Source organism: Enhydra lutris, unplaced genomic scaffold (assembly GCF_002288905.1).
Source record: "Enhydra lutris kenyoni isolate GAN:26980312 unplaced genomic scaffold, ASM228890v2 scaffoldscaffold21, whole genome shotgun sequence".
Classification (NCBI taxonomy): domain Eukaryota; kingdom Metazoa; phylum Chordata; class Mammalia; order Carnivora; family Mustelidae; genus Enhydra; species Enhydra lutris.
In genome coordinates this window covers 18,320,564-18,346,785 of record NW_019154105.1, presented here as the reverse complement: position 1 = coordinate 18,346,785, position 26,222 = coordinate 18,320,564, and the positions used below count along the sequence as shown (strand labels likewise).

At 36.3% G+C, this 26,222-nt stretch overlaps 1 protein-coding gene across 1 annotated transcript in view; it reads left to right on the top strand.

Annotated features, from left to right (window-relative positions):
• Nucleotides 1–26,222, top strand: part of LOC111148839 (adhesion G protein-coupled receptor L3) — a 570,699-nt gene that overhangs the window by 448,670 nt on the left and 95,807 nt on the right. The window contains exons 11-14 of the mRNA XM_022505656.1: nucleotides 5,451–5,634; nucleotides 6,594–6,716; nucleotides 13,184–13,392; nucleotides 14,100–14,276. Of these exons, the coding sequence (XP_022361364.1) occupies nucleotides 5,451–5,634; nucleotides 6,594–6,716; nucleotides 13,184–13,392; nucleotides 14,100–14,276 (693 nt within the window). The remainder of the gene's footprint in view (nucleotides 1–5,450; nucleotides 5,635–6,593; nucleotides 6,717–13,183; nucleotides 13,393–14,099; nucleotides 14,277–26,222) is intronic.

The following is a 26,222-nucleotide window of genomic DNA, read 5'->3' as shown; positions in this document are numbered from 1 at the left end:
CCACCCCTGTACCCCTTAATGTTACATATCTTTTCACAAGCATTCATTCTATTTGAGTCTTTAGTTTGGAGGTTTTCAAGTGAGGAAAGAGGGGTAACTAAGTTCTCCAAGATGACTTCGCTTACTTAGTTTAAGATTTACTGCTCACCTGGGTAAGAAGTGCCATTGATAGGACTGTCATTCCTGATCCTGGATATGTGCTTTGTGAAATATGTGAAATATGACAAAAGTTGATCCTAGAGAGATATATAGCTGCCCCCCAACACACAAATTTTCACAGTAGTCATAGCAAATAAGTAAATCCTCCTTTTTGAAATAGTATGAGATTACACTTCGTAACATCCTTTAACAAACATACTATAATTAAATGCTACAAGTAAAACTAGTCAAATGAATTTGCCTAAGATCTGAGTTTTATGATAAGAAGATCCAATAATATTGTGTCCTGCAAATATATGTCCAGAAGGATATAGTATGCTCATGATCATGGTACGAATCTAAGTGAATTTTACACTTTCTAACTTATATTTGATTTTTAGAAACAGTCAAAAGTCACTTTAAAGTCTAGCCATAAACTATATAATGAGAAGAGTGATATGTAATAGCAGAAAACCCCTAACTCTCTCAATTTGAAACATAATGAACCTTATTTTCTCATGTAGCTCCCACTTTGTTGATTGGTTAAAAAACATAAATATGTCCAAAGACACACTGAAATTTAGTGACAACTAGAATGCAAATTTCCAGTACCATCTCCTATTCAGTTTCTAGTGATTTGGAAAAGAAAATAAAGTGAGTTAACATTTAGTTTCTGACAAGGACATTGTTGATTAAATTTATTTTCAGAATTTTAGATTATTTCAGTCTGTATACATCAAAACCATTAGATGATTTTTTTTTTCTTTTCTTTTTTTTGTTCTCGTGGATCAAGTCTTGTCTTTATGATAAATGCTGGGTCAAGTGTATTTTTTTTCAACTTTATCATGTAAATTTTAGATCAGAAAATTATTTATAGCAGAAAAAGAGAAGTCAGTGAGAGCTATTGGACACTAAATGATGTCCCCATACCTCACTTTAATCAAATTCATTGTACATTCCCTGTTCAGCTTTGGTTCTAAGCATAGTTAAGCTAATGCCCTTGTAACCAAATAAAATGAAAATCAACCTGTTTTTTTTTTTTATTCTTAGAGTACTTACATTTTAATGTATAAAACAGACAAATTATAATATGGCATGTAAGTGCCATAATAAAGGAATATGCACCAAGAGCTATGGGAACACAACATAGGAAACCACTAACTACTTGAAGAAGTTGCCTTGGGGATTAATTTGTAAATTAAATAGCCATTAAGCTCTTTTAAGTCCCATTTATGTTTTTCCTTGCTATAGCACTCATCCCTGTTACTCATTCATTTTTATTTCTTTGGACAATTACAGTGGTTTTTAAAAATCTGTATGGATACAAATCTCATAATAAATCCTTGGCTTAAAATCAATCAATCAGTCAATCAATCAATCAATCCTTGGCTTAGACCCTATACTCTCCCAGATTTTCTGCTTTGTCTTAGATCACTTACTCTGGCTTTAGATATTTTCCTCCTCAATACATTCCTTAAATTCCTTAAAGTTAGGTACTTCTCAAACTTCTGTCCTTGGATTTCTTTCTTTCTTTTTTTTTAATTTAAATTCAATTAATTCACATATAATGCACTGATGGTTTCAGAGGTAGAGGCGAGTGACTTATCAGTCTTATATAACACCCAGTGCTCATTACATCACATTCCTTCCTTAATGTCTATCACCCAGTTACTCCAGCCCCCCACATCCCATCCCTCCAGCAAACCCTAAGTTTGTTTCCTATGATTGAGTCTCTTATGGTTTGTTTCCCTCTCTAGTTTCATCTTGTTTTATTTTTTCCTCTCCCCCAAGACCCTGTTTTAAAGAGATGTTGAACTAATGAGAGCAATGCAAATAACTAGTGTGACAAAACAAAAACAAAACCACACATATCATACATATGATGATACAGTGTCATCATTTGTGGGTAAACTTACAAATGCAAAAATGTACAAGGAAAACAAAATACAGTCTTTTGTCATTGAAGGGTGTGAGTAATTGGCCTTCATTAAGCTGGTAACAGGGACATGTCAACAAACACTGGAAAGTTTAAACAAACTGCATTAATGATAAAGCTATTAGACTGACTTAACCATGCTGTTCAAACTTCTAAAATACACATTATGAATTATTTAATACACATGTTCCTGTCCTGTCCTATTCCTCAAAGCTTTAGGTGATATAGTCTTTAGTAGTTAAGTTGTGAAACAGGTTGATTCATGAAGGTTACATTGTAGAAGTTAATCCTTTGGGATCTCACTTCAGAACAGATATTTTGTAATTATCAGGTATAACCTATGCTTCCATCAGTGAAGACCTCTCTTCCTCCTAAGGTGGACTTAGATATCCAATGAAAGTCCATGTAAGGTTACACCTTGAACAGGTGTTATGAGCCAGCCAACATAAATGCATTTGTATCGCCATGCAGTACAAAATGGTTATCCTATCGTCTCTGATTTGTGGATCAACTGCAGACAAGTTAAGTGACTTGCACAACATCATACAGCTAGTAAGTGGCACAGTCCAGGTACAAGCTCAGCAGATGGGATTCCCAATTCCATATTCTTGTTTTCGCACTACAGAATTCCATGTGTTGAAATTTCCTTATGTTGATACTTAAGCAATCACACCACATGCTTTTTTTTTTTTTTTTTAAGATTTTATTTAGTTATTTGACACAGAGAGAGCACACAAGTAGGGGGAGCAGCAGGCAGAGGGGGAGGGAGAAGTAGCCTCCCCCAATGAGCAGGGAGCCTGTTGCGGGGCTTGATCCCGAGACCCTGAGATTATGACCTGAGCTGAAGGCAGATGCTCAACGACTGAGCCATCCAGGCACCCCACAACACGTGCTTTTTAAAGAAGAATAAGTAAATATTAGATTTGTGCTTAACCTATCCAAGGTTTTAGGACCATATATTATGTCTGTCATTTCTATAATAAACTTTGAAATCATTTGGGCTTTAATAGAAAACTTCTTTAAAGATCCTGATTTATTTGGGAAGATGGAATTGTCATAAATGTACTTAAAATTTATAACTATGAAAATATTGTACTGCATACATTTTCGTAGGCAAAACTAAGATAATTTAATTAGAGGTGCCTTTGATTCGTTAGTTACCAATTCAAACATGGTATTTTACCTAATGCAATCTATTGTAAACAGGTGGCTGTTTAGAACATTCTCAGAGTTGACCATAGTTATTTCTTTTTCTTTCTTTCTTTTTTTTTTTTTTTTAGATTTTATTTATTTGAAAGAGAGAGAGAGAAAATGAGAGAAAGAGGGAGCATGAGAAGGGGGAGGGTCAGAGGGAGAAGCGGACTCCCTGCCAAGCAGGAAACCTGATGCGGAACTCTATCCCGAACTCCAGGATCATGACCTGAGCCCAAGGCAGTTGCTTAACCAACTGAGCCACCCAGGCACCCCAGTTGTTTATTTTTCTTGTGTTTTTTTTTTCCTTTTTCCCTCCTTTTGCATTTCTTAAATTTAAAAAAAAAATTGAAAACAATAAAGGGCAGAGCAGAAATATTGCATTGTCCCCAATAAAACTTTCCCTGGGATAAGACTTACTCGGTGTAAGATTCTTCACTAATCTTACAATGGCTGCTCCTTAAAGAACAGGCATAATTTCTGTTGTGTGTGGGATTTTCAGAGCATTTCTAATGAATTCAGAGCATCATCTAATCACGGAAAGAATACTTCTTCGCACCCTGGAGGTCAATGTTCTCTGGCTTCTGAAAATACCTAAACTTGTTTTTGTTCATTTGTTTCCTATGTGGCACCTCCTTTTTGGCATATCCTCTTGGCATTATCACTATAGAGAACTTCCTGGAAAGCAAATCATTTTGTTGTGAATGGCAATGCTTTTGTCTGGCTTCTAGGTCATGCTTTAAACTCAGAACACATGGCAGAACTAAGCAGACTATGTGAGAACGCCCAGTTATTAAACTCATGAGAATTTTTTTTTGGTGTTTTTTTGTTTGTTGTTTGTTTTTAAATGATGCAAAGTACTCAAGTTGCAAGTAGGACTAGTTTACATGAGAGTCCAGTGATGTTGATTTTTGGCCAAAACTTGGAGTAGCGGGGAAAAATATCAAGAAAAAACAACTCTTATCAAAAGGCAAATTAGTTTTTGAAGCTGGTGTTAATTGGCAGCCAAGGTGTTTCATTATGAAGCTGAATTTTTAACAGTTGTGAGTCGGTTACTATGAAAACACCAGCCAGAAGAAAACACGGCAGTGCAATGGGTATTTCTTCAATCTCTCCTAATCCTTCTGCCAATGTGTCAATAAGACGAGGCTTGTTTTAAAACACCCATGCACTGCCTAGAAATTGCCTGTGTTGGCTGTTTATTCAAATTTTTTCTCGATTGGATGTATATTTCATAATCAGTGGATTCAGGGATGATCACTTTCAAACTGCAGGTGTTATATTTTTTCTATTTTGCAATTCTGTGTTTGAATGAAACCTTAAGAAGACCTTATTGGGAGAACCGTTTTTTTTTGTTTTGTTTTGTTTTGTTTTGTTTTCCTTTGTAACCTAGAGCATAAACCTAACCACAGGAAATATATAAATTGTAACTAGGGAGATGATTCTTTTGGAGGAAGCAATGAGAACTGTGGCTTTTTATCTCTATGTGTACCTACTGCTGATTTTTTTTTAAAGGAAAACACCTGAGGGCCACAGGTAGCAAGTTCCAACTGTTTATTCCCTTCCCTAATACTAAACAGCATGAAGAAGGTTTTTCTTCACACATAACATATCCCAAGCCCCTGGAAGTATGTATGCTTTGATATTTTTCCCATTCTGACATTTTCCCAGCTGGCTAAGAAAAAAAAGTTGGTTTGTTCAGTGAGTCCTCAACTTATAGGCAACAAATTCTTGTATTGTCCTGTCTGTTGTCATCCCTTTAACCTCTGCTGCATTCAGCATTTAGTTTTATGGTGATATGTAGGGGAAAAAATGATTTTTTGTGGGTGATATGATAAAAGTGTTGGCTTAAATTACTTGCCAGCAGTTCCACAGCCAAATAATTTAATTATGTGATTATAGTCTTATTGAAGCCTTTGCTATTGATTCTAAGAAGCAAGCATGGATCTATTTGTTGTCCTTCAAAACAAAAGCTGGTTTTTCTCTTGCCTTGCAGTCTCAGCTAGGGCTTTAACAGAACACAATAATGAATGCTTCTGCTGCAACAAGTCACAGGGGAGGCTAGGACAATACTGAACTCATGCACACCGCTGATCCTTGCTTGCTGAGCAACATGTACACCTGGATTTCTGACAGCTCTGTGAGTTCACTAGAGACCTCTGTCATTTTGTTCATCCTCTTGTAGGCGATGGTCGAGACAGTTAACAACCTTCTCCAGCCACAAGCCTCAAATGCGTGGAGAGACCTGACTACAAGCGATCAGCTACGGGCAGCGACCATGTTGCTTGACACTGTGGAGGAAAGTGCTTTTGTCCTGGCTGATAACCTTTTGAAGACTGACATTGTCAGGGAGAACACAGACAATATTCGTAAGTGGCCTTTGTTATACAGAAGGACCAGAGACCCTTGGACAGCAGAAGAGAGAAAGAAAAAATTTCTGTGGTAGTGCAGGTATTATGAGTGACTTTTATTTCAGTGGAGATAAGTGATTTTTTTTTTCTATAATTAGAAGGATATCACCTGCCATTGGCTTAAAAGAGTCATTCCTCATAAGCATGTGTGTTACCCTCCTTAGGATATCCCAATATTGGATATATTAGCCTGAGATCACTCACAGTTAGGTCCTTTAGTTAGCTAATTAGTTTTTTATGTCCATGTGTATCGATGTCTGCATTGTGCTATTTAAAATTTATCCTCCTAACAGTGCCTATGGGTCACGTCAGTTATGATAAGAATATCTCTGAATTATGTATTATAAAAAATCACTCATTTAAGTGAAGGTGATAAAGCAGTGTTTTTTTTGTAATTGTGTTATTGGCTCATAAGGAGTATAAATCTATTTTTATTGTGCATAAGGATATAGCTGACAGTTTTATTTCAGAAGATTTGATAAAGCTATTTCAAACTTATTAGATTTAAAGATCGATCAATATTGATATAACAGTGCAGCTCTAGATTATAAAGAGACTTTTACTTAATTCACAAAAGAAAGATAATATTTTGAAGATATAGTAACAATATTTGGAAGATATAGTAACAAAGTTGACAAACCATAAGGATTTGAGCTTGATTTTAAATTTTAGGCTTTATAATTGATATATTTGTGTTCTTATTTACCTATTTAATAGTTTTTGTCTTATTTTAAAGATAAAGTACTAAAGAAATACTTTTGAAATGAAACATTGAACCACTATTCATTTTGACTACTATAAATTAGTAGAACATTAATTCTGGTATTTTGATTTCAGAAATATTTCAGTAATTTAGGAAATCATCTTAGCTTTGGTGTATTTCTCAATGAGCACTGATAACTCTTTGCCATTAACAGAGTTGGAAGTTGCAAGGCTGAGCACGGAAGGAAACTTAGAAGACCTAAAATTTCCAGAAAACATGGGTCACGGAAGCACTATCCAGCTCTCCGCAAATACTTTAAAACAAAATGGTCGAAACGGTAGGTTAGAGTTTATTTGTTAAGCATGGTGAGATTGAACTCGTCATCAATGCTTTCTTTCTTGGCTTGGGGGTTTAGATCTGCTATCCAAAAGCTCTCTTACTCTCACTCAACTATTCTCTCTCTCTCCTCTGCCTCCTCATTCCTATCTTATGCACCAACAATATTGCAGTGTGTTTGCTCTATAAAATTCTCAGATTTGGAAATTGTTCTGTGCATTTTCAGTTGCAGTACAATGTCAGAAACTTGAATCTGAGAGGAATTAATGAACAACAAAATCCAGATATCTGACTTTTTTTCTTGAAAGGAGTAACTCTTACTGAGTTGACAGATTTTGTTTCTAAATTTTTTTTTTTATTATTTTTTATTTATTTATTTGACAGACAGAGATCACAAGTAGGCAGAGAGGCAGGCAAAGAGAGAGAAAGGAGGAAGCAGGCTCCCTGCTGAGCAGAGAGCCCGATGTGGGGCTCAATCCCAGGACCCTGGGATCATGACCTGAGCCGAAGGCAGAGGCTTTAACCCACTGAGCCACCCAGGCGCCCCTTGTTTCTAAAATTTTTAATGGAAATTTTACTTCTAATTTTAAAGTTGTATTGTTTTCCTTATTCACTAGTTTTGAAAGTGTTTCTATAATTTTTTTTTTGAAAAGCATACAGAAAATTTAAAATGTGAGAAGATGAGTTGGGGGAAAGGTACTGGTCAATATAGGTCAGTTTGATACTAGATTAAATTCACTGAATATAATGAGAATTAAATAAAATCATAGAGAAAATATGTCTCAAGTTGTCACTGTATTAATTTTCTTTAAAGATTTTATTTATTTGTCAGAGAGAGAGAGAGAGAGAGCACAAGCAGGGGGGCAGCAGGCAGAGGGAGAACCAGGTTCTCTATCGAGTAAGGAGCCCGATGTGGGACTCCATCCCAGGACCCTAGGATCATGACCTGAACTAAAGGCAAACACTTAACCGACTGAGCCACCCAGGTGTCCCTAGTATTAAATATTTTTTTTTCTTAAAGATTTTATTTATTTATTTGTCAGAGAGAGAGAGAGGGAGAGAGAGCAAGCACAGGCAGACAGAATGGCAGGCAGAGGCAGAGGGAGAAGCAGGCTCCCCGCTGAGCAAGGAGCCCGATGTGGGACTCGATCCCAGGACACTGGGGTCATGACCTGAGCCGAAGGCAGCTGCTTAACCAACTGAGCCACCCAGGCGTCCCCCTAGTATTAAATTTTTAAAAACATACTTTTTGGGGCGCCTGGGTGGCTCAGTGGGTTGGGCCGCTGCCTTCGGCTCGGGTCATGATCTCAGGGTCCTGGGATCGAGTCCCGCATCGGGCTCTCTGCTTGGCAGGGAGCCTGCTTCCCTCTCTCTCTCTCTGCCTGCCTCTCTGTCTACTTGTGATCTCTCTCTGTCAAATAAACAAATAAAATCTTTAAAAACAAAACAAAACAAAAAACAAAAAAACACACTTTTGCCAACTAAATGAGACCTTTGACCTGTTAGATCATGGGAAGATGACCTCAGGCTATAGCAACCAACTCAGAGGTGGCATTTCATGGTGCAGGGTGCATAGTTTTAAAGAAAGAAAAGCCTGTTGAATAATACCAAGACAAAACAAATTATGGCTGTTGCCAACAGAACAGAATTCTTTTAAGGTTGGAAATCGTATAAGTGACCTTCGAAGTCATTATATTGCTAATTTGACTATATGAATTTTGAGGCTACAGTAAGATTTTCTACGAAGCAAAATCAGATTTCTGCATTCGCTTTCCAGCTGGCTTCCCTCTCTCCACTCTTCCTGCCTCCTGACAGAATATCCTGTTGACAAGGATCTTCTGGAAACGTCAATCTGACCAGTTTGCTTCCGGTTGCGTTCAGAACAAAATCAGAGGATTTCACTAGGCCACCAAGTGCTTGTCCACTTCTCTCCCGCCTCATCTGCCCTACTTCCTGTCTGTCTTTAACCTGCTCTCTATGACTCAGACAGTCTAGTCTTGATCCTTTTTCTTTTTTATTGAGCTAGAAGTGACATGGGACTTTATATTAGTTTCAGGAGTACAATATAATGATTCGATATTTGTCTATATTGTAAAATCATCCCCACAGTAAGTTTAGTTCACACTTATCACCACATACAGTTTTATTTTTTTCTTGTGATGAGACCTTTTAAGATTGAACTCCTCAGCAACTTTCAAAATATATAATACAGTATTATTAACTTACAGTCACTATGCCATATGTTACATCCCCATGACATTTATTTATAACTGGAAGTTTGTACTTATTGACCTTTTTCACCCATTTTGCCTATCCACCGCCCCCTGCAGTGGCAGCCACCAGTCTGTTCTCTGTATCTATGAATTTAGTTTGTTTTATTTTTTTTTTTAAGGATTCCATATATAAGTGAGAATATACAATACTTATCTTTCCCTGTTTGACATATTTCACTTAGCATAATGCCCTCAAGGTCGATTCATGTTATCATAAATAATAAGATATCATTCTTTGTTAATGGCTGAGTAATATTCCATTTTTTTCATCCATTCCCTTATCAGTGGACACTAAGGGTGTTTACATATCTTAACTCTTTTGAATAATGCTACAGTGAACATGGGGTACAGAGATCTTTTTGTGTTAGTGTGTTTGTTTCCTTCAGATAAAAACCCAGAAGTGGAATTACTGGATCATATGGTAGTTTTATTTTTAATTTTTGGGGGCACCTCCACAGTGTTTTCCACAGTGGTGTACCAGTTTACATTCCCACCAACAGTGCACAAGGATTCTCTCTGATCTAGTCTTGAATACACCAAGAGTGTTTCTGTGTCAGATTTTTGCATTTTGTTTTCTTCCTGGAATGTAGTTTTTACATTTCTTTACATAGAAGCTTCTCTATCATTTACTGTTCAGTATAAATCTTACCTCTTTAGGAAGGGAAGTTTTTCTCTGTCTCCCTGAAGGTACACCATTCTTTCCTAATTGCTCTTTTCCCATTAGCCACTTTATACTATTGCTTCCTCATGGTGATTATTCACTTAACATCATATGAAATATTATTATTATTATTTTTAAGTTGCCTGCTTATTATCTGACTTTCCTTCTAAGTGGTAAGCTCATGAGAACAGGGATCTCTTCTTACTTGTCATCTGTTATATGTAACACTTGTGCCTGGCACATGGATAAACTCTCTAAGAATTTCTCAAATAAGTATATGAACTTGCAGATATAAAGCTATTGGCAATCAAAATATGGTTATATTAGTCATATTTTGTTTTATACTCATTTATTTTATTTTCTAAAGTAGTGTGTGTGAGTGTGTGTGTTAGGTCACATTTAAGCATTAATTTTGGAGTGCAGAATCTGTAACAATTATACATAACTAAATGCATTGATAAAACAAGGGGGGAGATCAACATGACACTGTCCTGTAGGTGGAAATTGGTAGGAATTATCAACTGGCTATCAACCAGTTAAAATAAAAGTTGTTACTGTCAACAAGGGAGGGGGGAGAAAGATGTTCTTCTGAAGTGTAACCTTCCAAAACTTAGTATTTTCATATTAAATCTAGAGAAAAGCACTAAAATTAAATGCTGTGTTATAACAGACAAGAAATATTTAGTGAATTGCTGTTCTTTCCTGAGTACATGTTAACAGATGTGGATTGGAAATTTAACAACGGCTCTTTCCTTTATGTAGCTCTTATAATCTCGTTGCTAAATTACTGAAAGTATATGGGTATCTCATAGGATCAATGAGAAGGCTGGAGAACTGGGCCCAGAAAACCAGCAAGAGCTAGGAGGCTGACAGCAGCCCATAGCATCACACGGAGTTATTGCTTGCAATGTCACGGCTGCCACGAGTGAGGCGTAAGTGAAGGCGGCTGGGCTGCATCACCTCCCGCTTCCTTGTGTCACCAGCTCCTCATCTGAAGTCAGAGACGAGTGCAGATGATGGGAGGCATCGAGCTCTGGTGTCCAGAGCAACCTCTTTGCAAAACAGGCTGGGAAAGCCAATGTGCATCCATTTTGTGTCTATAAATCCCCAATAATTGGGAATTTTCCAAACATGGGAGCACAGTTTAGATGTTGGACAGTCCCCTCCCTCCTCAAAAGAAGTCTATTAAAATTTCCTTGTTCTTATTCCCACTTGACTCTAAGACTCAGGGATAAGGATTAAGACTTCTGTGATAGTCAGGACAGTGCCTATCTGGACAGCAGCTATCAGGACTGAGCCGATATAAATTCATATTGGAAGTAAGACATAGGGCTTGATGTATTTTATTTTTTTTTAATTTTTTTTTAAAGATTTTATTTATTTGACAGACAGAGATCACAAGTAGGCCGAGAGGCAGGCAGAGAGAGAGGAGGAAGCAGGCTCCCTGCTGAGCAGAGAGCCCGATGTGGGTCTCAATCCCAGGACCCTGGGACCATGACCTGAGCCAAAGGCAGAGGCTTTAACCCACTAAGCCACCCAGGCGCCCCGGGCTTGATGTATTTTAAGAAAGAAAATGATATGATCAGAAACATGTCACCTGCGTGGCTCAGTCACTTAAGCATCTGCCTTCAGCTCAGGTCATGATCCCAGGACCAGGGATGGAGCCCCGCATTGGACTCCCTGCTCAGCAGGGTTCTGCTCCTCCCTCTCCCTCCGCCCTTCCTCCCCATGTTAAAAAAAGGTTAATTTTACAAAAGATTGCTGGTGGGAGATAGTCATAAGAGAAAAAAATAAGGTCGAAGGATATATGGAGAAAGTGACTTTCGAAGAACATGGTAATTGTGTTCAAAAACAGATAAGGATTTTGAGTCCTTGTTATTTGTTTATTATTTTCACTGCAATTGAAATATAATTCACATAAAATAAAATGCATATCCCTTAAGAATGTAGCTTGATGAACCTGACAGTTGTACATTCCTCTGTAATCTTACCTAAAATAAGATACAAATCTCTTCTATTACTCGGAAATTGTTACCCGTTTCCAGTCTTCTTACCACCTCTCCTCATCTGATGCAACTACTCTCATTACGATCTCTATAGACAAATTTCACCTGTTCTTAGACTTCACACAAGTGGAATCATATAGTACGTGCTCTTTTCTGTCTGTGTTCTTTAACCAAACACAGTATTTTGGGGATTCTGTCATCATGCTCTAATGGTAGTTTCTTCTTTGTTCTATCAGTTGTTCTTCATTGATGCACAGTCTATTCCATTATATCGTATGCCATAATTCATTTGTCTGTTGATATATTTTTTAGTTGTTTCCCTTTGGCAGATATTATAAGGTTGCTATTCATCTTATACAAGTTTTTTTTTTCTTTATAGATTTATATTTTCGTTTATCTAGGAAGGGTAGATATGTTCGACTTCACAGAAAAAAAATCACCATTTCTCCACATAGTTGAACTACTTCTCATTTCCGCCTGTAGTGTGCAGGAACTGTGGCTGTTCCTCATCTTTATAATATTAGCGTGACCAGTCCTTTTGATTTTAGAAATTCTAGTGGTTATGAGATGGTATCTTGGTGTGTTTTTTTCATTTTTATTTCCATAAATACTAATGATGGTGATAATTTTTCATGTTTCTATTAGCCTTTCATGTATCTTTTTTCTGAAGTATATGTTTATGTCTTTTGCCATTTTCATGTCTTATTTATTCATTTTTTGGTTGATTAGCAGAAACCCTATATATAGTCAGGGGTCTAATATATATTATTGTTAATATAATATTTATATTATAATTTTATATCACAAAATATAATATACATAATATATTATATAAAGTATGATATATTATTAACAATAAATAATATTGTTGATATAATATTTTGATAGACACATTTTAAATTTTGATAAAGTGTAGTTTACCTTTCTTTCTTTCTTTTATGGTTAATGTCTTTTGGATCCTATCCAAGTCATCCTTGCCTACTCCAAGATCACAAAGATCCTCTATTTTGTTCTAGAAATATTATGGTTCTGGTTTTTATGTTTAGGTCTATAATCTGTCTTTAAGTCTTTAAGTTTATTTGTTTGTTTGTTTGTTTTTAAGATTTTATTTATTTGACAGACAGAGATTATAAGTAGCTAGAGAGGCAGACGGTGGGGGCGGGGGCAGGCTCCCTGCTGAGCAGAGAGCCAGATTCAGGGCTGGATACCAGGACCCGGGATCATGACCTGAGCTGAAGACAGGCTCTAACCCACTGAGCCACCCAGGCGTCCCTAAGTCTTTAAGTTTTGAGTACAGAGCGATTCATTCACTTTTTAAAATACTGATAGATTGTTTTTCAGCATCATTTGACATTCCTTTTTTCATGAATACCTTGGCACTTTGGTTAAAATGAATGCTTAATTTTGTTGTGAATGTATACTGTATGGATTTGATTATAATTTAATTAGAAGTATCTAAATTTGGTGGAATGTACAAAGTAATCAGAGTTTCTTCCCAACTTATAATTCACATTTACATTTTTTTCAGGAGAGATCAGAGTGGCCTTTGTCCTGTACAACAACTTGGGTCCTTATTTGTCCACGGAGAATGCCAGCATGAAGTTGGGAACAGAGGCTATGTCCACCAATCATTCTGTTATTGTCAATTCCCCTGTTATTACAGCAGCAATAAACAAAGAGTTCAGCAATAAGGTTTATTTAGCTGATCCTGTGGTGTTCACTGTTAAACATATTAAGGTAAGAACATGCCGTGATAAGTTTAGTTGTCCACATTGTCTGTATCTGTTACAGCACGAACATGAACTAATTTTCCTTTAATTTTTCCCATTATTTGACAGATAACAATTCATTATCTATAAAATGATAGTGGTGATTTTTCTTTTCTAAGATGAGGGAGGAGAATAACTCTTAAATATATAAGTGCTTCTGATAAAAATATTTGTAGATGGATTTCTAAATGTATCTCCATAATTAAAAAGAGTTAACAACATATTTAGTGGAATTGGACATGGCTTCACATATGATGTCACAAGTAATTATGTCTTTGTGCTTGAATATATTTTTAGGTATGTACAAAGATTATATTATAAAGTAAACAAAGATTTCTAAAGACCATCTTTTCAGAAATTGTTTAGAGTAATTAAATCCTTTATAATGTATGTTACTTTGAAATTAGTTAAAGTCATTCTGAGACATTGATATAGTATTCCAATAATATTAATTTTTTAAAAGCCAAACTTACCTCTAATTAGAGGAAATAAACAACAATATATATTCAAATTTGCCTAGGCTTAATGAAGCCTACTTAATCTGAAAACAGTGGTGTACATCTCCACAGAAGTGGGAACAGTATGATGTGTGTTAGATGTAAAGAAAATGCCTATCTAATGTACGTGATCGTAAAGTAGTCATTGGCTTTATTGATTTTTTTTCCCCTTCTGTAGCAGTCCGAGGAGAATTTCAACCCTAACTGTTCATTTTGGAGCTATTCCAAGCGCACAATGACAGGTTATTGGTCAACACAAGGCTGCCGGCTTCTGACAACAAATAAGACACATACTACGTGCTCTTGTAATCACCTAACCAATTTTGCAGTACTGATGGCACACGTGGAAGTAAAGGTAAGATATATGCCATAAAGTAAAGGTATCTAAGCATATGGTCAGGATATCACTGTAAGAAGTCCTAAACCCACAGGCCAGTCTTATTTCAAAGGTTTTCCACTTTCTTATTAATTTTGTTCAAATATTCTCTGGAGTTCAACCCATATCTTCCTGGATGATTCAAAGAAAGTTTTTTTGTTTGTTTTTTGTTTTTGTTTTTATTTTTGTTCTATTATCAACATAGTTTATAAAATTGCAGTTCACTTATAAAATAAAAGGGTACTTATAAAAATTTCCCTTAGTCTCCACTGTTTTTAGTTCATATGACTAAAGGAGACCATGTGAACAAATCAAAGTAGGACACCAGGACTAAAGGCCAGTGCAATGGGGTTAAGAACCGGGTCTGACATTAAATACTGCCAAACTGACTCTTGGAAAAGCAGCTACTAATTAACACGATTAACAATGCCTGTAATGCAAAGGGTGTAGCAAATTCTAATATAATGTAATGGGTTTTCTCCATTCACGAAAACCCATTCTAAGGAAAAATCCAGGTGATGGGGTTTCCAGAGTCAGACACACAGCTCGTTTGGCTGCATCAGTGTCCTCCTACCATGACTCTCTGGCTGCCATGGGTAGGGGAGGGCATGAAGGGGATTTAGATTTCAGATATATTTAGGACATAAAAATACAAAAGGTAGGGGCGCCTGGATGGCTCAGTGGGTTAAAGCCTCTGCCTTCGGCTCAGGGGATGATCCCAGGGTCCTGGGATCAAGCCCCGCATCGGGCTCTCTGCTCAGCGGGGAGCCTGCTTCCTCCTCTCTCTCTGCCTGCCTCTCTGCCTACTTGTGATCTCTCTGTCAAATAAATTTAAAAAAAAAATCTTAAAAAAAACAAAACACAAAAGGTATAAAAAATACAAAGAGCTTATTAGCTTGTTTATAGAGACTGATGGATTAGTAACAAGAAATTATACACTTGTAAATTTTGTTCTCATCTCCTTGATGTCAGTAAAAAGAGGAAGGATTACTCTCCAACATGTTTTCAAAAGTGAAAACTGTGGCACAGGTTTTATCTATTTGGTGTCATTTTTCCAAATAATTTCATCCAAAATTTTCCTTGACACATGAATTTGGATATGGTATGCGTATCCCAGAGGGAGACCCAATCCAAACTCTGTTAGCACCTTACAAGTAAATTACCTTAGCTGTGTCAGCATAGTTTACGTTTTGGTCTTTGAAGGACTACATACCCTATTTTGTCAGAGCATTACAAATTGATGTAGTTTAGCAAGACTAGCTATACTAACAAATATTAGGTTTCAACCTGGAATGTATTAGTGTGGCTTCTAGGATTCTATTTTTCCATTTAGGGAATAAATTCAAAGTCAGAAAAATGGGCCATATTTGAAACAACAAAATATCCTTTTTTGCTGTAGACATGGTATAGCGCCCTCTCCTTGATCCATTATATAAGAATTCCGGCTATGACCATTATTACATGTCGACAAGAGACAAAATAAATGCAAATCAGTATTTCCCTGTAGCGGTCAGTCACACAGCATGGATGTCCTGGTTTTCTGTACCATAGACATCTGCAGGTGCCAGTCAGCCGCATTTAGATCTCACAGCATGGTTTTGGCACTTGAGAAACAGAAAACAAACAGACTGAACACCACCACCGGTCCAGAGAGAAACACGCTAACCAAACTTGCATGAGACTAATTCCTAAAACAGAACACCAATCTATTTGTGCACAGTGAGAAATCTAGCCACTGGTTGGAATAGATATTTATTGTTTGCTAGTTGTCGCTTTCTAACTGCTCAGGAAGATGCATGAAGGAAACGAGATTATATTGGATAGTTGGGCTTGATAAGCCTGGAAGGAGAGCGAGAGGAGTTAGCTGAATAACCTCACGGCTGTTGCCATTAAGCTGTGGTACCCTGATGTGTTGGTCTTCGTTCCAGGCTCTGTCTGTGCCCTGTATACACCGTCCTCACTGGTCATCTGTGCTTCTCTGCCATTCATTGAGCACTTCCTTCGTTCTTTCATCAGCATTTTTGCGTGTTGACATTGAGACCTACACAGTGATTCTGCAATACAGGGGAGGATCATCTAAGAAGGCAGGGTTGGTCAGAAAGGGCTTATCAAAAGAATGTCCTATTCTGAAGGACAGGCAGAATGTACTTAGGAAGGCAAGGTGTGCAGAATTTGCACTGACCGCATTCTTGCAACACTTTCTTCACTTTGCCTTGGGTGTACCCCTCCCTCCTATTTCTTTCCTTCTTGGGCGCAGATCCCTCTTAGCTTCCTCTTCCTCCTCATCGCCATGACCTCTCATTGTTGCTCTGGACCCACGTGTAATTAGATCTACGATAGGCATTATCTGTTCTTTACCCGTACGTGATCTCCTATAGCCATATGGCTCTTAGCATCTCATGATTCCCAGATTTTCTGTCTCCATTTTTTAATTTTTATTTATTTATTTTTTATTTGTCAGACAGAGATCACAAGTAGGCAGAGAGGAGGAGGAAGCAGGCTCCCTCCGGAGCAGAGAGCCCAATGTGGGGCTCGATCCCAGGACCCTGGGATCGTGACCTGAGCTGAAGGCAGAGGCTTTAACCCACTGAGCCACCCAGGCGCCCCTGTCTCCATTTTTAAACTCCAGAATCACAGAGTCAACTGCTGACTGGTCATATCCTCTTAGACTTCTAATAAGGGCCTCAATTCTAGAACTACACTTCTGGTATTCTCCCACCTGAGACTTCTCACTAAAGGGCTGCTCTGCCCTTCCAGCAGGCCCCAAGCCCCGCACCATTTTTTATTTGTTTCTTTTTGCTCAAACTGCACACCCAGTCCCAGGAGCATATACTGCAAGATCCAAGATCTGACAAATTCTCAGCATCTTCATCACTACCATCTAGGTTCCGGCCCCTGTCATCTGGCCTTCACTTTTGAGTTACAGCCCCTTACTTGGTCTCTCTGCTTCTCTCCATGTCCCTCCTAAATTTATACTGAGTAGAGTTGCCAGAGGGCTGCTCTTCAACTGTGAGTCAGACCTTCTCACCAGTCTGATTCCTTCTCAAAAATCAGCTCTGTAATCCCTTTAAAATGCAAATCAGGTACTTCATATCTTTGATCCAGTTTGAACTGACTCCTTGTCTCAATAAGAGATAAGGAAGGGGCCAGGTCTTGGCCTCTTCACATCTTTCCACGTCCTTCCCTAGTACTCTTCCTCTAGCACACTTGGCTTCAGCCGTGACAGGCCACCTTGCCTTTCCACAAACACATCAGGTATTAGACCTGAGAGTGCCCCTCCTCCTACCCCCCCCCCCGAACAGCCACCACAGCCAACGTCTTCATCCCCTTTAAGTCTCTGCTTCACTGTCACCTTCTCAAAGAGGCTCACCCTGCCCACTTTATTTAAAATTTCAGATTACCCCACCCCCACAACATACTGTGAGGAATAAATAAGGCAAGACCGTTTCCTGACCTTGGGGAATTCATAATTTATCAAGGGAGAGAAGGGTGAAGACTGATTTTTGAATGGGATGGTAAGAGAGATTTCATAATTTTAAAGAAGAAAAATTGAACTGAGTAAGTTTGAAGATCTGATTAGCTTTATTAAGGGATTCATGAATCCGGCAGTGTCCCATCTAACAAGTAGAGGGGAACTCCACCGATTTGTACAATATGGAAGGTTTTTATAGGAGAGGGTAGGACAAGGAAGTAATCTATTAGCAAAATTAAGGAAAGGATTGTTTCAGTCAAGGTCATCTTCCCTTGTGGGAAATATAGGGGGTCTTGTTAGGTGGAATTACCTCATCTTTGGGGGAATGGAGAGGACCCATGTGACAGATTACCTCATTGGTGTTTATCAGAAAATTCCTAACTGGTTAGGTAAGACTTAGATTTCTAAGGGAGGTTGAAACTGCAATTAGGTTAGGTATTAAGCCCAATATAGGGGCTTGATACCTTTGGTGAGTTGGCCTGAGTAATGCCATTTTGGGCCTATGGTTTACTTTTCAACAATAACTAGGTCCTTTTAGGGAGGTTAAAGAAGAAAGGGATTGCTTCTACCTAAAGTGGCAATTTTGCTGGTTAACTATTTCTGACTTTGCTGTACTTATGTTGTCTAAAGAAACATCTGATTGTCTTCTCTTTTAGACACAAAAGTAATCATTCCAGAGGTGTCTGGGTAGCTCAAACATCAGACTTTTGATTTCCACTCAGGTCATGATCTAGAGTCCTGAGATTGAGCCCCACCTTGGACTCCACACCGAACAGGGAGTCTACTTGGGATTTCTCTCTCCCCATCTCCCTCTGCCCACCCCCCTGCTCAGGACCCTGTACTCTCTCTCTCACAAATAAACAAATAAAACATATATTTTTAAAGTAATCATTATAGAAATTTAGGTAATTTATACTAAACTGATATAGTATCTATGGTATTTTAAAACCTTCGCATTGTGAATCAGCTACAGGTTGATTTGTCTGTTGTTCAGAATATTAAATACATCAAATTCAATCGTCTATCTCTTCTCTTACTAGTGATTGTTTTTGTGAACATCCTTTGTGGGAGGAGTATTTTAGTTTACAGGAGTGTAAGTTTCAAACCAACTGATTAACATTTCTACTGTGATTTTGTAAAGCGTTATAACAAATGCTTTAGAAAAGAGTTGACAGTTTCTATCTCTTTCCTCTACTCAACTTGTAATTCTTTGAGATAATTAAAAAATAATAACTTTCTCCTGTTAGTTCAACTTGACATTGATTTTTTTTTTTTAAGATTGTATTTATTTGTTTGACAGACAGATCACAAGCAGGCAGAGAGGCAGGCAGAGAGAGGAAGGGAAGTAGGCTCCCTGCTGAGCAGAGAGCCAGATGCAGGGCTGGATCCCAGGACCCTGGGATCATGACCTGAGCTGAAGGCAGAGGCTTTAGCCCACTGAGCCACCCAGGTGCCCTTTTTTTTTTTTTTTTTAATTTATTTGTTTATTTGAGAGAGCACGAGCAGGGGAAGGCTGAGGGCTTATCCTTTCTGACTGACTCACCCAGGTGCCCCTTTATTATATTTAAAAGGCTTCACTTCCTTAGTTTGATGCTTGCATCTCTCTCTTTCTGTGTTTTTTTTTTTTATTTAATTTATCTTATTGTCCCCACCCCAAATTCACTCCAGTCCAGGTATAAACATTGATTTTGCTGTTTGAAATCATTGTGTTTATTTCTTTATTTAGTATTGATTCCAGACAGTGACAATTTAGAAAATTTTAATGTCATACCATAGATTCTGTGTGTCAAATATTTTATAGCTAAACTTTTTCTAGGCTGGATGAAAATAAGTAGTTTCATGTTGCAAGATTCTGTAGTTGCTCATGAAGGAAAGTACTTATTTTTAAAAAAATAATATTTTTTATTCTTTAAATTCCAAAAAGTCATTTTGAGTTTAAGCAATGATTTTATTAGTAAAAATTAATATGTTTAGTGTATGATGCTTAAGGTTATACACTTCCATGGTCAAATTTTTATGCTTATTATTTTTTTAATTTTACCATAAATAGCGTGTTGTTGGGATTGAGGGAGAGCTAGAGATTAAAAACTGTAACTAGTGTATAGTACTTTAAGTACTTATTTAGGGAAAGATAGTAGAAACTGGCAAATTGAATACCCTCCAAATATGGAATATTCCACAAAAAGAAAATGGTTCCAAAAATGGTCCAACATGTAAGATTTTGTTAAAACCAGGGAGATTCTGATGTGTCTGAGGAACTTCAAGGACAGTATAGTTGTAGTGGAAAGCATTAGAGAGAAAGTGCATTAGTGGAAAAAGTCGAAGGATCTAGAGTAGAAGGGCTGTAGGCCATCAGAATGACTTTGGGTGTGGGTTTTACTCAAAGTACAGTGGAAAACCATAGCAGAGCTTTGAGCATGTGTTACATATGTACTATATTAAGTGTTTTACATCTACCAGTTCGAAATATATTTATTAAGAGGGAAATTTCAGCCATGCCTAGACCCTAAATGATATGTATACGTCTTTAAGTGTGGATTCGTTTTCATACTGAGAAATATATATTTTGCAAGATAGCTTACCTCTATGTCTCTTTTAGTTCCTCTGAATTTTAAATTCTTTGAAATCAGTTACTGTATTTATTCTGGAGTCCAGCATACCTAGATCTAAGCCTAAACCAAGTTGTGATTTTCTAGAGTTGGTTACATTTTTGTCCAGGCTACCAAGAAGCAACATAACTCTTTTGGTTAATAAAAGAATGATAACACTACCTTCCTCACTGATCCACACCCCTCCCCCTGTATTAAAAGGTTGCAAACACACAACTTTTAATTTCCTAAGTCAGAGAGAATATTTCCTATTTCATGTTACTTGTGAGCAGTAAGCTGAGGAGATATTTGAAAATATGAGTGAGTGTGAAAGGAGAATTTTCTTCCCAACACCATGGCTCTTGGAACACCACATGACCTCAACTCTAATGCTCTTTTGAATAAATAACAAGAAATGAAGAATGCTGACTCCATATCACTTCCTCCTAAGCTATACTGACTCACCAATTGCCTACAGTGTTTTTTGTTTGACTTCTGATCAAGTTGCTGTAATATGGGGAAATTATTATAGAAGAAGAAAGAGAAAGTTCTATCTATCTTCCCTCTATCTCTGTACAGGACTGGGAGGAAGAGGGGAAAGGTAGCTTACCTAGGGATAGCAAGGAGGATACTTTTTGCATATGCATTTGAGAGGAATTGGCAGCAAGTTCTGGTCAGAACTCTTAAGTTTGTGAAAGGGGAAGATATATCCAAAATTAGCTATTTATAGAGAGAGAACAGCTGAAATCATGGATCTGAAGAAAAAATAAGCCATTAAAAATTCTTTTAGCCTTATTTCCTCTACTCTTTTTACAGAACTTTTATTAAAAAATTGAAAGAACAGTACAGTAAACACTCATATGTCCATTTTTCTGAATTTACATTTGAATTTTTGACACATTTGACTGTCACTTTTCTGTGTATGTGTATATATATTTAGCTGTATTATTTGATTTTCCAAAAGTAACTTGCTAACTTTATAATATTTAATTCCTAAATCTTCCAGCAAACATGTTTTAAGAACACAGACATTCTCTCCCTACTATTAGCACACACAGGAAATTTAACATTGATTAAGTACTATCCTCCAGTACAGAATCCATACACGAAGTTTTCTAATAATTCAAATAATGTCCTTTATAGTCTTTGATTTTCCATGCAGTACCCAGTCAAGAACCACACATTGTCTTTAGTTGCTACATCTCTTTAGCCTTCTTTAATGTGGAAGTTTTCTTACTCATTTCTGTCTTTCATGAAAATGACATTTGTTATAGTCCAGGCCATTTGTCTTGTTAGAATATTCCACAATTTCAATCTTTCTGATTGTTTTCTCATATTTAGATTCGAATTAAACACTTTTGGCAAGAAATCTATGTGGGAGATACTGTATCCTTCCCATTGGATCAAGAGGCCCCTTACTGGAATATTGGACAGGACATTGAACTTTTTGTAATTAAAAGGAATCTGTGGAAACATATTTGAAAACTTAGTTTTGTTCATCTCATTTTTAAAATTGAAATTTGTTTAACCTACCCTTTGTTTCTCAAATAGTTGACTGTTGTCTTTGTAATAGGTAAAGCTCATGGTTTAATTAATAGCACAGATAGGTAGTCAGCAAAACCAGTACTTTGTGAGAAATGTCTTACCATTGTGGTAGGGGATGCTGTGGAAACACACAGGAACGAGTCTTAACCTTGCAGGGTCAAGGAATATGCTCTAGATGAAGGCACATAACAGTTTAAGCAAAATGAGAGTGACAGGGTTAAAGTAGCATGAAATAAGGCTGGGTTTTTATGGTTTTACAGTATACCTTTCCAGTAAATTTTATGTTTTGAGGAGTATTAATAGTACTCTCTGATTGTTTTTATTTCTGGGTTGTAGTGGGATTTTCAAGCAAAAAGAAACCTGCGATCTTCTCATACACAGCTTGGATCCTTACACTTAGAATTTTTAGGTTCATTATCATCTTCAGTAAATAAGCTTGGCTAAAAATAGCAGCTGGAGATTCATCTACAATTCTAGTTTGAAATATTTTGTAAGGAATAAGTAATCAAGTTTATATGGAGATTCCAAGGAGTGGAGATTAAGTGAGAACTTCACCTCCCAGAAGGGCCTGGCTTGTCCCGTAATAGTATGAATGAATGTCATGTCTTTAATGTGTACATACAGTATCTCATTTAATCCACAACACCACAACACATATTATTATCATAATTTATTTCCCATTTCTAATCTGAAGAGAGGTTGCAATAAGAACTAAAAATCAGGACACTTAGGGTCCTGATTCCAGTTCTTCGGAAAATTACTTCTTGTTCTCAGGCAAATCATCAGATTTCCCAGTTCTTATTATTACATCAGTAAAATAAGACTAATAATTTTTTTCTAACATCATCTCAGACTCACTTCAGGGATTGAATAACAAAATATATTAAAATCATTTTGAGAATTATAAAGTTTTCTGAAAATACATTTTTTAAATTCACAATATGCTTACCTGTCCTTAAAGCCCTTGAGCTCTTAGTTCTGGAGGTAGTTAACTATTAAGACCCAAATATTTAATTTTGTTTCTAATAAGTTATAATGATTTTTATCTACTTCTATACAGCTAAGTTTTCCCTAAAAAGGAGAAGAGTTTAGGTTAGAGCTTTGTCTTACTTTTTGAAGTGACAGAGATTTTTCCCACAATGAAATTGCCAAAGTAATAGATTTGCTGCAAGATATTATCATACCTACATGTAATTTTCCAGCCCTTCAAAATATTGGTTATAAGGACATTAAATTCCTGCAGTATCAGCATTACCCAATTCAATTTTAAGTACAATCATATATCAACACAAATACAATCAATACATAACTTTTTTATTGACTGCATTTCTTCTTCATTAGTGAGAGTAATTTTTAGCCTTGACTAACTGAAGGAATGATTTTTTTCCATTAATTTAAATATAATAGCTCTACTTACCCAATTGACCCATGCTTCAGAAAGTGTTATCAACCAACTAAACAAAGAAAACAGGCATTTTCCATCTTAATGTTCTAAAAATATCCTTAATTGCTCATACTGTTCTTAGTAAGAACTAGTGGATACGTTTACTAAGTGTACTCTGCTTGCTCCGGATCACAAAATTTGAGTGTGTGTGGTGTTTTGGCTTTTTTGTTTTTGTTTTTGTTTTAACATCAAGGCTATTTAGTGTTTCTTTTTTTCCTAGACTGTTTCATTCCATGGTGTCTAGTAAATTGATAGGCCTAAAGAGCTACTGCACTCTTGAGGAATTAGGCTAGATTTTCACAATAGTTATTTATATGACTTTCTAAGGTAGCCCGCAAAGCCTACTTGTATAAATAAGATTTTAAAAGCATTTGAACAAAAATATGGCTGAACTAAACCATTTTCCTGTCTCTGCAATTCAAAGGATTGCCAGTTTACTGTGTGTATCCTTACAGTGTCAGCATCACTATTTAAAGGTTTTCTCTGTTTGGTTGTTTGCTGATTTAAATAACCAATTCATAGAACTTATATGATGTTAATTTTATAAAATTTAATGTTAGCTCAAGTTATTTTCTCTAGACATGTGAGGTAATTGTCCCCACGGTTATTATCTGGAAGACCCCTATTCTGTTTAAAATGCAATAAATTTATTCATGAAAATGGAAAAAAGAGAGCCCACTAACCATCCCCTTTTTCTTTTTCCTGAAATTGCTTTAGTTAAGAAAATCAAAGGAAATGGAATAATGAAATAAAAATGAGATATGTGTGTGCATGTGTGTGTGTGTGTATGTGTCTGTTTATATTTACAATCTGTTTTATTTAGTACCTGAAGCAGAATAGACATCCAGTGAAAATTCTTAGAATGAATCTACCAGACATTTGCTAGATACTTTGGGCTAGATGCAATTTCTAGTTTTATGGTTTTGATGACCTAGTTATACAAAATTATTTTCTCTTTTAAATCTTCATTTGTTTCTGTTTGTTTCTATTTTAAAACTTTCCTTATTGTGGAAAATTTATCTTTGCTTACATGACAAAGGAAATTACTCTATGAGAATAATACATATGTAATATAATAATTATATAATATATATATTATTCTCATAGAGTAATTTTCATTATATATATGTGTGTATATATATAATATACATATTAAATATTTGGGCATATATCTATATATGATACATAGATATATATATAGAGAGAGAGAATAATATATATATTATTCTCATAGAGTAATTTCCTTATGTGTGTCTGTGTGTGTATATATATATATATACATATATGTATATGATATATGATATCTATCGATATATATATATATCGATAGGTATAAACATATCTGGGTGATTCAAGCCTGGCAATTCCAATATTTCATTTCACTAAACTTCAACTTTGCTACGCCTTTCCAAATCACCAACCCCTTTAAGAAGTACTTTCAAAAGGTGTGTGCATATGCGTATATGTGTGTGTATGTGTGTGTGTGTGTGTGTGTGTGTGTGTGTGTGTGTGTTTTAACAGAAATAATCTTAGGAGAAGTTACCCATTTTGTATGAGATTTAGGAAGTTTTCTGAATAATTGCCAGCAAACTTTGTTTTAATAAAACTGCTGGATTTAATCATTAGAGTCAAAGGATATTTTTAAGAAATTTTTACCCAGGCAAGCCTGGTTCTGTCCATTTCTAAGGAGCTTAGTGTAATTGGTTCATAAAAGGAGACACAGGAAAGAATCTGTGGTTCTTTCTACTGTTGGTGAGGTTGTGAAGAACACAGAATATTTGGCCACAAGTTAAAGTGATCAACTTTTTAGAGAGCTTACTGAGATACAGCACTACCAGATCAAAAATATACTTAATGTTTAATAATTAATTATATGCATATGTATTATTACTACTTAACTGTGACAATTAGTAGTGTTTAATACTAATTAGTAGTAGGGCTATAGTGTGAAAAACTATAAAAATATTTTCTAAATGTGTCTTTCTGTCCTCTGATACTACAAATTTTTTACTAGATATTTAATTTAGGAGCTATATCATTGCATAGTTTTAAGATATATAAATGTGAGATTCAAAAAGTACAATAATTAAACAGATATGATTCATATTTAATAGAAATAGCTATGACATGTTTCTTTCTGTCTTTTTCTAATCTTTTATAGAGAATTAAAAGTAGTCAAAGGTAAATTCTCTTTGCCCTATGGTTCTGCTCTTACAAAGCCTACATTACATAGATTCCTAGTGTTAATACAATGTGATGACCTCAAACGAAATATCTTCTCAACAAAAATGTTGAGCAGAGGGCTGCCTGGCTGGCTGAATTGGTAGAGCATGCAACTCTTGACCTCATGGATGTGAGTTCAAGCCCCACACTGGGTGTAGAGATTACATAAAAATAAAACCTTAAAAAAATGTTGAGCATAGAATACAAAGGATTTTACTTAATGGCATCACCTAATAGGTTCTTAGACTTGTAGGAATTAGTTTCCATCTCTCCAAATATTTCCCTCCACTTGGTATCTAGAAGCTTCACTGGTAGACTAACTGTTCATTAGTCAGCTCCTTCGCATCTGTGAATTCATCATATAGGCTGTCCGTGTCCAAAATATTCATCATTTTTAAACATTTCCAAGCACACTGGTTGTTAACATAAGGTAAAACACTATCAAAGATAATTGTTTTAAAGCACTGAGGTAATTTCACTTTATGATTTCAAGATTGGATGCCAAATAAGTTACCGTTTTAATCAAGGAGTGAGAAAGTCCTAATTAACTTGATTGCCCTTCAGTGGTGCCTTTTTCTCTGAAAATAGTCTTAAATCCCCCCAGAATAAGTCAAGGCTTTTTTCTGTATGAGATTTTGTCCTAATCCACACAG